Source organism: Berghia stephanieae, chromosome 2 (genome assembly GCF_034508935.2).
Source record: "Berghia stephanieae isolate SIO BIC M18660-M18661 chromosome 2, UCSD_Bste_1.3, whole genome shotgun sequence".
Classification (NCBI taxonomy): Eukaryota; Metazoa; Mollusca; class Gastropoda; order Nudibranchia; family Aeolidiidae; genus Berghia; species Berghia stephanieae.
Genome location: NC_088361.1, coordinates 78,821,956 through 78,839,538, shown reverse-complemented (window position 1 = coordinate 78,839,538; position 17,583 = coordinate 78,821,956). Strand labels below are relative to the sequence as shown.

Sequence of the window (17,583 nt, the reverse complement as noted above, 5' to 3'; positions counted from 1 at the left end):
ATAATAGAGGACACAGGCCTTGGCAGTCTCAGAGTAAAGCATTGAATGGATAGATTTAACCTTGTCAGGACCCCCCAACACACACCTAATTAAACAAACGCAAGTGCAGGCACACACACACACACACACACGCGCGCACGCACACACAAATACACAGGGCAAAAATTAAAAAGGGAAAGAAGCTGACTGTACTCAATAATACTACCAATCGGAGCCAACATATAATATTACCTAGGTTATTGACCTCACTTATTGGAGTTGACATAATAATAATACTTCGGTCAACCCCTCCCTAAAAAATATTATTTGACATCAACTGCACACACTTTGAAGGGACTAATCAGACACACAAAATGTGTGTTGATTGACCATAGGAGATCCATAGCTCCCTTTTTTTTTTTTTTTTACTAGAGATTTAAAAAAATTTTTTTTCCTGGATTGGTAAGCTGAAAAGCGTAATGTTTGCCTTGAATGTGGAATGTAGACCAACTAAGTGGAATTATTCAGCGAAAAGCGTAGGAGCCTCTAGGTCAAGGTCATGCTTCTTGTAAATCGTCGAGACAGAAATGGCTGGTATGCCAATTTCCTTAGACTTTTCAACTGCATCGATCAGCTGGATCTTTCTTTTCAGCGATAGGTTTGCCATTGTAGTTGTAGACTTGACTTGGAGTCTTGATATAATTGATACTAATTAAGAGGGCCATTACGTAACATAGGATGGCCTGGGATTAGAACCAAAATAAATATATTTTTTAAAAACCTTGAACTTGAAGTTGTGACTATGTAAAATGTGAGATGGATAAATCAAAGCTATTGGATACTACTTATGTACATTGACACCAGGCAAAGCACCTACATCACATCGGTGTGCGGCAATCGTTCGCAGATATTTTAACCAATGAAAATTCTTACTTGTAGCTTTTTTAACCAGTGGAAATACTTATTTATTTGTGATTTAATTGTGGTCATGAGTGATAAGAACATCGACTTAAGCGACATCAACTTATGTGGATTTTTAAATATTTTTTTTACTAATGTTATAGAGGAAGAAGGGGGAGGGACCAAGAAAAAACATCGACTTGGGTAAAAATCGACCTAAACAACGTCGACGTATCCAGAGTGCACTGTAAATAGGATTAAAATTAAATTTTTGTCATCCCAAACATAAGCATAACACATCCAAATCAAACACAACAAAAACAGTCTCTACAGCCTCTATCCAATGTAAGTTGAGCGAGGCACACAATCACCAGGTGCATAAACAGAAAGAAAAAACATACAAAGACAAGTTCAGTTTTTTTAAAAAGAAACCCAGCTTATAACTTTAAATGACACAAATCTTTATATAAAACGATGAAGGACAATAAAATTGCTCAAACTTACTTGTAGTTATCCTCTGCAATGTAGATACCATTTTTCTCCCGGGATGCTTGAAGATCCCTTCGAAGTCTTTCAATTTCTTCTGTGTATTCCTATGAAATAAATAAAAGATTTTCTAACAATGTTTAAAATCCTGTGTAGTCGGCTTGCTAAGTGACAAGATATTTGGCATTTATGTTATCCAAGAGGATGCTTTTTATCTTTCTTTTTTTTTCAACAGGGCGTGACCCCCCCCCCCCCCCCCCCCCCCCCCCCCAAATAAAATTCTAAAAATAAAAAATGGCTGCCCTAATCTACAAAAAAAATAAAAATAATAGTAAATGAAATAATGTAAATTTCTATACACACCAAAGAAAAGTTTAAAAACATCTTATTTGGAATCTATTTGTAAATATCAAAAACATTCATTGGTATTTGACAGAGTTATGGCCCATGTAATTCAAAAATTTCTTTCATAGTTTACAAAATTGTGATATTTTGGATTTAGATTTAAAATATAAACTTTTCATCCTTGATGTATTCAAAAATTTCAATACAGATGATGCCAACTTGCATTTTTAGGGGGACATTTCAAATTAGCACAAGGCATGCAAAAGTCAAATAACTCATTAAAAAATCAGTTTGCTTGTCAAATGTTAACACCACGTGTGCCATCTGTTATTCTTTGAGGGGTATTCAATTATGCTTTAATCATTTGATAACTTTGGTGTACTGTTCAAGTTTAGTTTAAACGTGAAATTGTAGTCACCGTGTAGGAACATAATTGTCAAATATCAATGATTGTTTTAATAATTTAGTGTTATTTCAAGTTTCATGGTAAATTATACAATTAATGGAGCTGATCACGATACATGATCAATAAACCAGATATGGCACAGTCTGGCTAAACATCAGTTAGACGTTATTTAAAAAGAAATATATTTGTATATCCCCAAAGATCTATGAATCACTAATTGATAATAAATTGAAAAATTCGCCCAATTTATAAAACATGAAATTTAATGGTTTAGAAATTCTATAAAATATCACATCAAGTATTGATAAAAATTGATTTTTTTTAAAAACACCAAAAACGAACCTTGAGAAGTGCCTTCTTAGTAAGTTTTTGATTTACTTCAGGTCTGTTTGTAATGTTCTTTGCTCTGAATGCATAGTCCAAAGTGCTGATTGTTTCCTGGGGTAAAATATACATAAATTACAAAATAACAATTCATTGATCATTTACAATCAGCAGAGGCCTCTACACAAAGAAGTCAGTTGGAGAAATTAAGATTCAAGGGTACCCTGAAAAGTCTTGGGTCACTCTTGTATTTTCAAAATTATAATAGATACGAAATCTTGTTCAATAAAATGTGCAGGATAAATAAACAACAAAGTTAAGGTTTTCATAAATGTGAGCTTAAAAGATGCACAAATGAAAAGAACAAAGTGACACTTCTTGAGTAATATTGTTGTAACAACTGACCACCAAATATTCTAGGTTAAATTAATTTACTTTGTACATGACTAAAGCCCCCTTTAAGAGAAGAATATCATAATTTGAGAATCTGAAAGAATGATTTGGAGAGAAAAGAGGAAAAGAATCTTTTATATTTATATAAGGGGGGATGAAACATACAAGAAATTCACCTCAAAGTTACATGCTGCAGGAGAGATTGTTGCTATGATAGATGTCTTTGTACGCCCACCGAGTGAGTCTTGCAGCAACCTGGTCAATTTACTTTCTCTATAGAGATTACAGGGAAAAATATAGTTAACAATTAATAGATGCACAAAGAGTAAATAATTTTGAAAAAAAAAAAATGAAACATTTTCATTTCTACTTTCTAAATATAACTACATGTATACTTCAATACATCTTAAAACGTTTCTGTTTAATATATAAAAAATTGTATAAATTGCTTAGATTTATATTGTATGTTTGAGTGACTGATGTTGTTAGTGTTAAGCGCTTTGTTGTTTTTGTTTTTAATGGTTTTACAGCGCTTGCAACACATTAAGGTCATGTCAGCACCAATACAAAGGAAGAAAAGGGGAAAGTAAAAAAATTATCGAATTACAATAAAGACAGCCAAGAAGAAGTAAGATAAATGGAAACTGGACCAATAGGGAACAGATGTATATTCCAAGAGCAAAACCCATGCACTCAGTTTGAGATCACCTAAAAGTCTTACCCAGAGATATAATCTTGATTTAGAGTTTTTTCTGTTTCTTGTTTAAATTTGATAGTCAAAAAAGGATTAATCCTGGCACAAGGTCATTTCCATATATATCAACAATCCATTTAAAAAAAAAATTTTCTGCAGATTGCCAAATCAGGACAGTTGGCTGCTAAGCCATTGTACAGGGTGATTCTAAAAGAATACACCAAAATAATTAAGCAGTTGATTAAAGTATATAGCATTGTAGTGGACTGAATTAGAGTAGTTATCTAAGTTTGATGTGGTGTCAATTTCACTGCTAATATAACGTCCAGTGTAGCTGAATTGTGGGTAGATCTATTAAAAATGGGGACTCCTCTGCAAAAGACGTACTGAGTTTCAAAAACAAACGCCATTGTCATGGTGTCACGTGCCTTCAGAACAGAAGCAATGATCTGCCACATTGTGAGGGCATTCGACAGTGGGTTAGACAGTTTAGAGAGAGTGGATGCATGTGTAAAGGAAAGAGTCCTGAAAGACCATAAGCTCAGAGGAACAAATGGAGTGGGTTAATGATGTGTTTATGGGGAGCCCATGTAAGTCTACATGTCAAGCAAGTCTTCAATTTGCCATCCCTCAAACCACTGTCTGGTGTGTTAAAGTGATGATTACACATGAAACCATCCAAAATATTCACTTCATTGCAACCAAATTCGAATGACTTTCAGCAGGATGGAGCACCACCTCATTGGCATATTGGAGTCAGGGCTTATTTGAATGAAAACATGCCTCGGTATTGGATTGGGAGGAGAGATGCTAAAACACCTGCTCTCTGTACTTGACCTGCCAGATATCCCCGGACCTTTCTGTGTGTGACTTTTTCTTGTGGGGGTATGTTAAAGACTAAGTTTACATTCCACAGAGTAATGATGACTTGAGAGATCGAATAACAGCTGCAATCAACATGGTGGACCGTGACATGCTGCATTGGGGATGAATTATTAAATCGGCTTGATGTTGCCTGAGCATTTATAAATCATGAAATAAAAACGTAAAGGTATGTACTACATATGTGTCCAAGCTAGTGTTTTCTATAGTTTTTCTCTTTTAAAATATCGATTCAATATTCTTATGGAATCACCCTGTAATTTGATCTGCTGAATTTTAATTTGTGATGATATATGAGTACAAATTTCTAAGCAATAACTATCACAGACCATGGCTTTTTAACAATTAAATAAATCTTAAACAACTGAAATTGGGTCTATTATGTTCATTTAGAAAATAATGCTAAGTTTTAATATGTTTTTAAAAAAGCAATCTTAAATCAGGGCTAAAGGTCAATTAAAGACAACAACAGTGAACAATCCTACAATGTGACAGGCTACATTTTTAATCTGAAAGCTTACTAATTTTTAAAGAACATCTGCGTTATTTTCTATTCTTTTAAAGAAATGAAAATAAGGGTTTCTTATCATCATCTACTAACAAACGAATATATTTTACATACCTATATGGAACATGAGGGGCATGCTCAACCAAAGCAGTGATGACACGACCCAATGTTAAAAGGGATTGATTGATGTTGCCTATAACAATGATAAAAAAGAAAGAAGAAGAAATAAAAAGAGTGAACTTAAGCAAGGAAATAAATTGAAGCATGTAATGATGTCATTATGATTGCAAATAGATGCAGTAAAATAATAACAAAAGCAATAATAATAATAATGGGCACAGCCAATTGTGATTAGGCATTTTAAACAGAAAAAGCCATTGCTAGATTATTCTCATAATTCTTATAATATTCTTTAGATTTGTAACCCTGAAAATGATTTCTATAGATGACTACTGTAATAAAGTATCATCGATACCGATATCGATACAATGTTTGGGTATCTGATATTACTATTACGATTAGCGCCCATTGTTATCCTTTTGTGTTATTGTTAAGAAAGAGTTCCTGTTTACTTCCAGTTGGTAACTTCCGTTTTAATAAAGAGCTTATGGCTATCTGTGCTCAAACTATATGTTGATTGTCAATCTATTATAAATGGCGACGAGATAAAGTCATCTAGAGCCGAAGTGCTACATATTAATTCTTAAAAGAGCCAGATAAGTAATTATTCAAATATTTTTATTGATTACGTAAATTAAACCAAAATAATGGCTACCATTGGGACCATCTCAGAATTTGTGGAAGGGACATCCATTGTGGACTACTTGGAACGTCTCAAGTTCTATTTCATGGCAAATGACATAGAATCAGATAAAAAGCAAGCTGCTGTGCTACTAACAGTAGTAGGCCCCAAACAATTTAGAATATTGAAAGATCTGTGCCAACCAAACTCGCCTGCAGATAAATCATTTGAAGAACTTTGCGTGCTGCTAAAGAACTTCCACTCCCCACCTCCTGCACCCATCAGTTCAGCAGTCAGTTATGCAAAAACAAAATGCCCAAAAGTATTATCATGATGAAACTTCTCGCGATAGGGAGATAGATGTTGATGATACAGTATTTGTTAGAAATTACTCTAGTAAAGAGAAATGGGTACCTGGTACAATTATCAAAGCAACAGGTCCTGTTTCATTTCGAGTCCAAACAGATAATGGTGTCATTGAGAGAAGACACCAAGATCAAATTAGAGTTGTACCATCTGACATAAACCCACACAATGAGTTTCAGTGTACTGACAGTCCACCGAGAGATCAGCGCTTCACATCAGGCAAGCCACCTGCACAATCAGTTGGTTCAACCACTGAAGGGACTGGTGATCCTCTTAATGTTGGACCTACTTGCGCGCCAACTAATGCTAACACTAACAGCCAAACTAGGAACTCAGAGCAATTGGGAAGCTCATTCAATCAAGGTCAAATTGTGCCTCGAAGGTCACAGAGAATAATTATTCCACCAAAGAGGTTGGATTTGTAAATAATTATTAATCTATAATTTGCCATAATTGACGGTTCCTTATTTCTCTTATTATTTTAATGTCATTATGCCTTACTAAGGGTGAAGGGATGTAATAAAGTATCATCGATACCGATATCGATACAATGTTTGGGTATCTGATATTACTATTACGATTAGCGCCCATTGTTATCCTTTTGTGTTATTGTTAAGAAAGAGTTCCTGTTTACTTCCAGTTGGTAACTTCCGTTTTAATAAAGAGCTTATGGCTATCTGTGCTCAAACTATATGTTGATTGTCAATCTATTATAACTACCAACACTTGAAACTGTTTTAATTAAGCATGATGCGCCAAGAGCCTCCATCCCACAAAAGGGAAATGCACACTAAATGTGCATTACAAAATAAAAATGAAATTAGTTTGATTCAAATACATTTATTCAAGAGGCAGCTTTTAAAACCTATATATGTGATTTTGAATGACAAAGTTGTGATAATTACTGAAATTACCTAAACAAGACCAAAAGCATGTTTTATTTTTTATAGATGACTGGAACTCTATATTCATATCTAGGCAGATCCGTGTCACACTCAAAGCAAAATTTTAAGTATCTGCATTGGGGGAAAAAAAAAAATTAAAACTTCAAAACTGAGAAGGTCCCAGAAGAATCTACATGTCTGCAGACAATAAAATATAAGAAGGAAAAATAAGTTACCTGCTTCCCGAGCTCTTTTTTCCACAGCTCCAGACCTCCCAATGTTTTCGGAGCCAGCAAGATCCACCTGGTTCAAATGAAAATAGAATAAATTATACTACATTCCAAATAGGCATTTTAAGGGAAGAAAAATAAGATAAAGTCAAGAATAAATTAATTTTGAGAAGGCAAAGTTGGGTAACAGATGGATAAATTTTATTTTTTAAGTTTTGAGATACTTTATCATCAATTTTTCTATCTGTATAAAGCTTTAATCCTGAAGAAATGAGATTTAAATTCCATTAGACTAATGTTTAGATAAAATCCAAAATTAAAAGTTCTGTTTTAAAACTCAGACTAAAAGCATATCATTTGCTTAGAATATTTTCTTGGTAATTAACCCACTTGAGGCACAACAACAACAAAAAAAAAAGCACAGCAGAGCTAAAACGGGACACCCTAATGTACAATACCGTCACGGCCCAAACCAGCAGTTTGTTTGGACATTATATAAGATAATCTAGAATAAGAGCTTTTTCTGTTTCTTGTTTTAATTTGCTAGTCAAAAAAGCTGGGACACATAAGGATAATTTCCATACATATAAACAGTCCAATTTTTTTTCTTTCTCCAGATTGACACATCAGGACAGCTGGCCGCTATGAAAAAGTATAGTGCACTCAAAATGTCAGTAAAAATCTGGATTTCCATTTGAATCTGGTACAATACATTTTTGTAAAGATAATTTTCCAACATGATATAAGATGAAAGTTTTATTTTTCATTTTACTCAGATACAAAAGTCATTCAGCTCATGGATTTGCCATGAACTTATTTTCTAAAAAATTTACAAAAACCATCAAAAACGTATATTTTACAAAGACAATGAGAAAAACAAACAGAAATGCTCATGTTTGTAACAGACAAATGAAAGCAATGCAATATATGAGTTCACTTATTACTATATAAGGGAGAAGTATGAGAAAAAAAATATAAACAAAATATAAGAAGGGTAGAAAAACATTTGACATAGTACATAACGACAGTGACATGCATTGTTATCAGCAAAACAAAGATTGAGACCTTCACGAATGGAGAATGGCAGGTTAAATGGACCAGATATATTTAAACCAAGTAAACATACTCAATAAACAAGATGGGTTCTAAAGCCACAATCGTGTCTCTGCGCAGTCTACCAGGATAGCCATTATTGTGGCTCTGTGCATTAAGAGGGTTAAGGGAGAAAAATAAAAAGCATGGAGTATGTTATATTCCGGATATAAAACAAAATAAACAATAAGATAATGAAGCAAAATTTCAACTTACCAAATAGAGCTTTCCAGTCTTCAGAAGCTCCTCTCCATCCAAAGTATTTTCCTTAATATGGATTGTCACAGAGAAGACAGAGTGAGATCGGCTGAAATATTATAAGAAGGAAGAGGGGAAAAGGTTATAGCACGACAAGAGAAAACATGCTGTTATAAGAGCCTTCATATGCTATGGCAGAACCATAAAGGAAAGGAAGAAAGGAATAATTTATAATTTTAAACAAATGCAGTCAGTTACTGAAACTTGTGAAATGTTATATCTGAATATTTTCATACAGGTGGAAATCATCATGAGATTCAGCAGCTGATCATGCTGAAACTGAAAATCACATGAACCCATAGATTTCTTAAAATGGAAAATGCTACTTATCAAATAGCAAGATCCAAGATCCAGGGCAAAAAAAAAAAACCCCATGAATTATTATTAGCCGCCAATTTTCTTGAATTCAATAATTGCACTTCAAGTGACAACTGCAAATTACATAGGATATATAAAAAACTCGAGCATTTATAACCAAACATGAAATCACCTTGATGCATCATTCATTAGAGTAGCAGCTGTCTGTCTCTTAGCAGTACCACGCTGGAGAATATCAAAAACTTCCTCTTTTGTGCGGACTACAACTTCCTCCAAGCCTGATATGATGACTGATCCCTAAATGTAAGCATTGTCACATGAAAAAGTTACAAAATACCAAATAAAAAATGGTGATAAATAAATTTTTGTTTGTTTGTTTGTTGCTTTAGGTCTCTTCCAACACAATTGAGGTTATATGAGAGACCGCTGAAACAAAAAAAAACAAGCAATCTAACAAAAATAGTACAAATGTCAATCAAAAGCATAACCTAAAGATATCATAAGCTAAATTATAAATAACCAAGAACAAACAGGCAGAGGATTTACAGGAAAAAAAATATCCCCTGTCAAAAATACAAACCAAAGAAGCAGGATAGGCTAGTAAAGAGAAGAAGAAACGACATCACTATCGGATCGTACACCCATGCGAACATCATAGGTATATGATTCAGGGGTGATGCTCCCATCCAACCACCCGCGATAAATAAATCAAGGGTTTGATGGCAAATACTGAACTCTGGAATTTATTTTATTTTATGAAAACATTTTAAAATCTTTAAACAAGCCAATCCCCCCCCCCCCCCCCCCCCATGCAGTAGGAAGATGATGATGTGGTGGTAGCAGTTATAAGTTGTGGTAGTAAAGATGGTGATGATGTGGTGGTGGTAATGATGATGATGTGATAGTAGTGACGGTTGTAGTATTGATAATGATGTGGTCATAACAATGATGATGATGATATGGTAGTGGTGGTTGTAGTAGTTTATTGATGGTAAATTGTATCATTTGCAGAAACACTGAAGTATGAGCAATGGGGGGGGGGGAGGATGAGGAAAGAAAGAAGAGAGAGAGAGAGAGAGAGAGAGAGAGAGAGAGAGAGAGAGAGAGAGAGAGAGAGAGAGAGAGAGAGAGAGAGAAAGGAATTTCTAACACCCTTAAAAAAATATTTAACAAACCAAATAAAATATGGACAGGACTATTCATTAAAGTAACCTATGAGAGAAGTTCTGATAGATTTCAAGATGTGATCTAATGATCAAGTCGGAAAGACAGGTGGGGAAATTTTCATGGATTGCTGTTAAAAAAAAAAACAAAAAAAAACCAGCAAAGGAGACATTGAAACGTTCAAAATCTCAATTCCCAGTCACACGAAATGTTGCAATCACCCCTTCAATTCTCTCCTTCTCAAACTAACACTCTCATTCAACCACACCACCATTTTGAATGGATAAAAAAGCAGTGTTGCATTTGGTGTGAGGAAAGGACTTGTTTTCAGGTCAGGTGAGCATCTCAACAACAGTAAATTTCAAACTTCGACAAAACACTATTTTCATTAAACTCAGAAACTTTGTAAAGCGTTTTGAGCAAGTGTAGTGGATATTGTGTTATATAAAAGCTCAAGTTTATTTTTTTTTCAAATAGACAGTCCATTTTAAAAACTGTCATAAATGAACGCAATCTGTTAATCATTTGTTTGATAGTCAAGTTTGCTTCTTTAATTTTTTCCAGACAAAATAAGAATCTTGAAAATGTTATAACTTAAATATCTAGATTCCACAAGTTAAAGCTGTACTTACCTTCTTTGAATTATCTTCATATATTCTTAGTCTCAACGGATCCAATGAAGAGCCAAGCAAATCAAACAACTCTTCATTGTAAAGCTCCATAAAGGAAACTCGTAATGAGAATTCTACATCAGGCTAGGATAAAAACAAAATTAAAATGTATGCATATAAAAATTTATTTAAAAAAAAAAAAGAAAATGAAAGAAAGAAAACCGTAAAGAAAATCACCAATAATTTTCATTTTGAAATAAGTCTCATAATACTAAGAAGAAAAAAACACGTTAATTAAACATTTTTTTTTCAATATCCAGATAATTTGATGATGTAAGGAAATGGAGAAATCATTTCAAGTCTTATTTTTCTTCTTTTTTTTTCAAATATCATTAATTTAACAGGGCGTTGGGACAAGTCCAAAACACCAAAGTAGCATTTCTTTTCCTTATTACAAGCAGTGACGCCAACTTTAAATTTGGCTCACAGGAGTTTCAGACACCACTCGTAGGAATTTTAATGCCGAAAGAGGAATTTCCGCACACAAGAAAAAGGAATTGGAATAGTATTTTTGGCATTGTGTTTACATATTGTATAGTTCTAAATAGATAACTGATTAGAATTATATTATGATACATAAACAAATTACCAAATACAATCCCAAAGTTTCCTTAATCCAATGAAGTAAAGCGCCAAAACCTGATGGTAGTTATTGTAGTACTGGTGGTAGTGAGGATGATGTGGTGTTGGTGGTTGTAGTAATAGTAGTAGTGATGATGGTGATGTGATAGTGGTTGTTGTAGTAGTAGTGGTAGTGATGACGATGTGGTGGAGGTTGTAGTAGTAGTCGTGGTAGTGATGATAATGTGGTGGTGGTGCTTGTAGTAGTAGTGGTAGTGATGATGTGGTGGTGGTGGTTGTAGTAGTAGTGGTAGTGATGATGACGATGTTGTAGTGGTGGTTGTAGTAGTAGAAGTAGTAGTAGTGGTAGTTGTAGTTTTGATGATGTGTAGATGGTGGTGGTGGTTGTAGTAGTAGTGGTAGTGATGATGATGTGGTGGTGGTGGTTGTAGTAGCAGTGGTAGTGATGATGGTGGTGGTGGTTGTAGTAGTAGTAGTGAAGGTAGTGATGAAGATGAGGTGGTGGTGGTGCATTTAGTAGTAGCGGTAGTGATGATGGTGTGGTGGTGGCTGTAGTAGTGTTGGTAGTGATGATGGTTGTAGTACAAATGGTAGTGATGATGATGTGGTGGTGGTGGTTGTAGTTTAGTAGTAATGGTAATGATGATGTGGTGGTGGTGGTTGTATTAGTAGTAGTGATGATTATGTGGTGGTGATGGTTGTAGTGGTAGTTGCAGTGATGATGATGTGGTGGTGGTGGTTGCAGTAGCAGTGGTAGTGATGATGTGGTGGTGGTGGTGGTTGAAGTAGTGGTGGTACTGATGATGTGGTGGTGGGTGTAGTAGTAGTGGTATTGATGATGGTGTGGTAGTGGTGGTTGCAGTAGTAGTGGTAGTGATGACGATGTGGTTGTGGTGGTTGTTGTAGTAGTAGTAGTAGTGGTAGTGATGATGGTGTGGTGGTGGTGGTTGTAGTGGTAGTGATGATGATGTGGTGGTGGTGGTGGTTGTAGTAGTAGTAGTGGAGGTAGTGATGAAGATGAGGTGGTGGTGGTGCTTTTAGTAGTAGTGGTAGTGATGATTGTAGTAGTGGTGGTAGTGATGATGATGTGGTGGTGATGGTGGTTGTAGTACAAATGATAGTGATGATGATGTGGTGGTGGTTGCAGTAGTGATGATGATGTGGTGGTGGTGGTTGTAGTAGTAGTGGTGGTAGTGATGATGATGTGGTGGTTGTAGTAGTAATGGTAATGACGATGTGGTGGTGGTGGTGGTTGTAGTAGTAGTGGTAATGATGATGTGGTGGTGGTGGTTGTAGTGGTAGTTGCAGTGATGATGTGGTGGTGGTGGTTGTAGTAGTAGTAGTAGTGATGATGATGTGGTAGTGGTGGTTGCAGTAGTAGTGGTAGTTGCAGTGATGATGATGTGGTGGTGGTGGTTGCAGTAGTAGTGGTAGTGATGCTGGTTGTAGTAGTGGTGGTACTGATGATTTGGTGGTGGGTGTAGTAGTAGTGGTAGTTGCAATGATGATGATGTGGTAGTGGTGGTTGTAGTAGTAGTGGTAGTTGCAATGATGATGATGTGGTGGTGGTGGTGGTTGCAGTAGTAGTGGTAATGATGACGATGTTGTTGTGGTGGTTGTAGTAGTAGTAGTGATGATGTGGAGGTGGTGGTGGTTGTAGTGGTAGTGATGATGATGTGGTGGTGGTGGTGGTGGTTGTAATGGTGATGGTAATTGTGGTAGTCGTAGTGATAATGATGTGGTGGTGGTGGTGGTTGTAGTAGTAGTTGTGGTACTGATGATGATGCGGTGGTGGTTGCAGTAGTAGTGGTAGTGATGATATTTGTAATACTAGTGGCAGTGATGATGATGTGGTGGTTGGAGGGGGGTATCCTTGAAACAAATTGACCTCACCAGAATTTGACGGAAGTTGCCCGGAACCCGGAATTTTTTGCCCCAGACCGGAGTTTTTTCCGGTGAAACCGGAGTTTTGGCACCACTGCATATTACAACTATACTAACTCTCACGCACGAATGGACCTTTACCGAGCATATAATTGCCCTGATATAACATTCAAGACTTGCTTATGATTATCTAAATCAGACCTGCTTTTGAAGATCATCAAAAATTTGATGGAGAGCTCTCGGGATCACACCAGACAAGGGATCATCTTCCCAGCTCAAGTTTCCATTGCCACTTCTTTCTCCCTCCATTGTAAATGTTTTACCCGTACCAGTCTGTCCATAACTGCAAAACACATTTTGAAATTTAAATATTCAGTTTAAAAAAAAGAAAATCAAACAATAAATGTTTTATAAAGGGACAATGGACTTATTAAAACCACTGTTATTGACTTTTAAGGCCAGAGTATTTACAAGGCACATTCATAAAGACATTCTACTATGTTTATCTATTAGTAGATCCAGATTTCAAAAGGAAAATAATACATCTAGCATTTCATGAGACATTTCATAATGATATTTCCTGCTATTTTAAAAATATATTTGGTCACCAGTGACATCTATTCACAATATCAAAATGCTAGTTAGTATACACACAAAAATAAATGATAAACAATCAGATAACAATACTAATTTTTACTTTTGAGCATAAACTATCACAGGATGACATACGCAAATATAGTGCAGTTGTATCCTGTAAGGACCTCTTCCACAACAGGCTTGACAACAGCTTTGTAGACATCAATTTGAAGCGAGTCAGGACCAAAGACATGATCAAAGTTGTAGGTCTTTGTGAAAGGATGAATCCCACCTTTTTCTTTAATTGTGACCTCATGTTTAACCCTGTCACAAGACAGAATCGAACAGCTACCTTGCTTTTTCTCAATGCTGTTGATGGGTCTGAAACAAATCAAATGCACGCATACTTAATTATATGTTTATCCAGTGATGAAAATAGCAATTTGTCAAAAGGAGGACAATGTCTTGGCCCATCGATCAAATACTCAAATACTTTTGTATTATGGAATGTATTACGACTACTAATGTGTACATTGGGAAATCTTTACAAAAACATTATTAAAAAACCACTAAGTTTCCTGAAGAAGAGGCGGTGGTCCGAAACGTACATTGAGAACTCTTTACAAACTCGTGATAAACCAGCATAAAAGCACAAAGTTAAAACGAATTTGTTTCCTGAAGGTTGTTTTTTTTCTGATTTGTATCTCAATAAATAACATATGGTCCAACATAATATAGCAAAAATATGGGTCTAGTACTACAAATTTTCGACGTGCACCAAAATCGCAAATTTTTGTCAACTTCAAGGCTCAAAACGGTCAAAGATGTCGGCTGGGATTTTTTTCAAAATTTGATATATTGTGCAGATACACTACTTCTATAAGCGCATGGAAGCTTTCCTTGTATTTTGAGGTGCTTCGTGGTAAAAATCACATGCAAAGAACCTAAGTATATCAATCTTAAGTTACAAAGGGGGATAACTCAATAAATTATTTAAACCCCCAAAATCGACTTATATTACATTACACAGATAACAAACAAAGCTTAAAATATTTGGCTTATGACAAACTCTTAACAGATAATAAATTCAATGCTTTCAGTTTATCTATTGTTGAAAAAAGTGCAAAATAATGCAACAACAGTTCAATAATTGTAGACTACGACTACACACTCATTCAGATTCAGATATATCATCAGGGTGGCATGGCATGAATGAAAAAAAAATATCCAGCTCCTTTAGATTTATCATTTTGTGTGTTGGAATGTTCTCCAGTTAAATATAGCATGTGAAAAAAGTGAGAAATTTAAAAAAGAAGAAAGGACTTAATGCTGAACCCAATTTCCGAAAATTTGGTCCACTTGACATGGAATGGCCCTAAAGAGGTAAAGTACCCAAATGCCACTTCATTATCAATACGGACTGACTATTTTCACTGTACGGTGAAAATAGTGTTTTAGGCTATTTTCACCGTACGGCGATAATAGCCTGAAAGACTATTTTCACCATATGTATTAGCCAATCAGAAGCCAGGATACTAACTGTGACATATATGTGCCTCTGCATCCAGACCATTAGAATTCGACCCGACATCATTTCTTCCTGCGTGCAGACCAGTTAAAAAAAAAAAAAAAAAGTTTGCCAAGAACAAGGGAGGCCTCCCGAAAGCTCCTCGTAATAGCATTTCTTTCAATTTGTATTTCCACTTTGGACCTTTTGTCAGACGTTTATTTATTCAATTTGTCATCATATAGAACATACCTTGATAGATTTGTGAAAGTTAAAAATTTCCTAATTTGACTATTGTTTTGAATCTCGGCCGCCATTTTGATTTGTGAGGTATTGAAAGGCAGTGCAAAGCAGTCCGAGGGTTGTTTTTGTTTAGTTTTTTTCCTATTAGGGGTAGTTAAAGGTACTAGGTTGTATTTTTTCTTAGGAGCGAATATTCGGCATGATGAGCTTTCGGAAGGCCTCTCAAAGCTATAATGATACAGACAGGATGGCGGATTCAGAATTAGTTACAGTTAACGATGAAGCTTTCCAATTTCGTGGCGGCGATGGGGTCTCGAAACCGCGACCTTTCTGGTACAACAACAACACCTGGCCGGGGAGGGCGTGGCTCTACTGTATGAGTATGAGCTAACTCGAGAAATAGTGATTTCAATCTCTATGTCTATCTTGAGCCGCTACCACTGACTTCTTGAGGTCATGGGTTCAACACATATGCCGCAAAGTTTGTTAACTACCAAGATACCATTATCACCGTACAGTGAAAATGTTAGGCTATTTTGAACGTACGGTAAAAATAAGTCTCCCACACTATTATCGCCGTACAGTGAATATAGCCTGCCACACCGTTATAGTGAATATAGTCTCCCACACTATTATCACCGTACACTGAATATAGCCTTCCACACCATTATCACCGTACGGTGAAAATAGTGTGTCAGGCTATTTTCACCGTACGGTAAAAATCGTCCACCAAGATACTACCGTACGGTGAAAAAAGCCTCCTACACTATCATCACTGTACGGTAAAAATCGTCCACCAAAATATTACCGTACGGTGATAAAAGTCTCCCACACTATTATTATTATCACCGTACGGTCAAAATCGTCCACATAGATATTAATCGTACGGTGAAAATAGTCTCCCACACTATTATCACCAAGATATTACCGTACGGTGAAAATAGTCGGCCCCACTATCATCACCGTACAGTGAATAATATAGCCTTCCACACCATTATTACCGTACGGTGAAAATAGTGTGTCAGGCGATTTTTACCGCAAGATGAAAATCGTCTCCCACACTATCATCACCGTACAATGAATATAGCTTTCCACACCATTATATTGAATATATGTGACCCGTCGTCTCAAAACAGTATTACGTCGGAACGAACCAGATGCTTAAAATACTACCACATTATTATTATCACCGTACGGCACGGTGAAAATCGTCTACCAAAATATAACAGGACGGTGAAAAAAGTCTCCCACACTATTATCACCGTACGGTGAAAATCGTCCAACAAGATGGTACGATGAACAAAGTCTCCCACACTATTATTACCACTCACCGTACAATGATAATCGTCCAATATTACGGGACGGTGAAAAAAGTCTCCCCAACTATCATCATCGTACGGTGAAAATCGTTCAAGATATTACCGTACGGTGAAGATAGCCTCCTACACACTGTCACTGTCAGGCTATTATCACCGTACGGTGAATATAGCATGACAGACTATTTTCACCGTACGATGAAAATAGCGGCTGCCTTATCATTTCATTATCATCATTATCAAAGTCAAAGTCAAATGATTTTTTCCTTTACCTGCATCGAACAGCCACATTGATATTTTGATTTTTTGGCTTCGAGTTTTTAGACATTTCCTACGATACTGCCAAAGTATGATAACAATAACAATGATCCTCAAAGAAAAAAGAATATCAAAAGAATTTAAAAGCAAACGGGTGAGACTGTATGAAAAATGAAAACAAAAACACAAGTTGCTTTCGAAGTTCAAATCATCGTTGAAATTGGAAACGACCAATCAACAACAAAGAGGAAGTTTTTCAGTTCAAATTGTATCCTCTTTATCAAATAGTACAAAAGTTCAAAAAGTTTGTTTTCCGTGTCACGAGTTGGAATTTATTTTCACGATTTGATACACATTAAGTGTAAATGGAAAATATAGAAATTATTTTGATTGATGCATCCAAGACTGAAGCGCTTTTTTAACGAGTGTGTGTCCGAAAAATAAATGGATAAACTCTCAAACACCGAGACGTATAATCATTTTGGAAAAATAACCAATCTGATCCCATAGACTAGACTTGTTTTGTTCTCAGATACAAGATTTATGCGTAGCCTATATAATTACTTCTCGACTCA

At 35.7% G+C, this 17,583-nt stretch overlaps 1 protein-coding gene across 2 annotated transcripts in view; it reads right to left on the bottom strand.

Annotated features, from left to right (window-relative positions):
- LOC144965581 (kinesin-like protein KIF11) overlaps positions 1-17,271 on the bottom strand; it is a 45,376-nt gene extending 28,105 nt beyond the window's left edge. The window contains exons 1-11 of one of the 2 annotated variants that reach the window (XR_013644062.1): positions 17,023-17,250; positions 13,838-14,065; positions 13,310-13,451; positions 10,604-10,726; positions 8,980-9,104; positions 8,448-8,538; positions 7,146-7,212; positions 5,032-5,110; positions 3,010-3,106; positions 2,459-2,554; positions 1,384-1,472 (exon numbers count right to left, since the gene is read on the bottom strand). Coding sequence is in view for 1 of the 2 variants with exons in the window: in XM_078901078.1 (XP_078757204.1) it covers positions 1,384-1,472; positions 2,459-2,554; positions 3,010-3,106; positions 5,032-5,110; positions 7,146-7,212; positions 8,448-8,538; positions 8,980-9,104; positions 10,604-10,726; positions 13,310-13,451; positions 13,838-14,065; positions 17,023-17,078 (1,193 nt within the window). In the remaining variant the exon portion in view is untranslated. Of the gene's footprint in view, positions 1-1,383; positions 1,473-2,458; positions 2,555-3,009; positions 3,107-5,031; positions 5,111-7,145; positions 7,213-8,447; positions 8,539-8,979; positions 9,105-10,603; positions 10,727-13,309; positions 13,452-13,837; positions 14,066-17,022 lie in introns of both variants that reach the window. The other variant, XM_078901078.1, reaches the window with a different exon arrangement.
- Between the last annotated feature and the right edge of the window lie 312 nt (positions 17,272-17,583).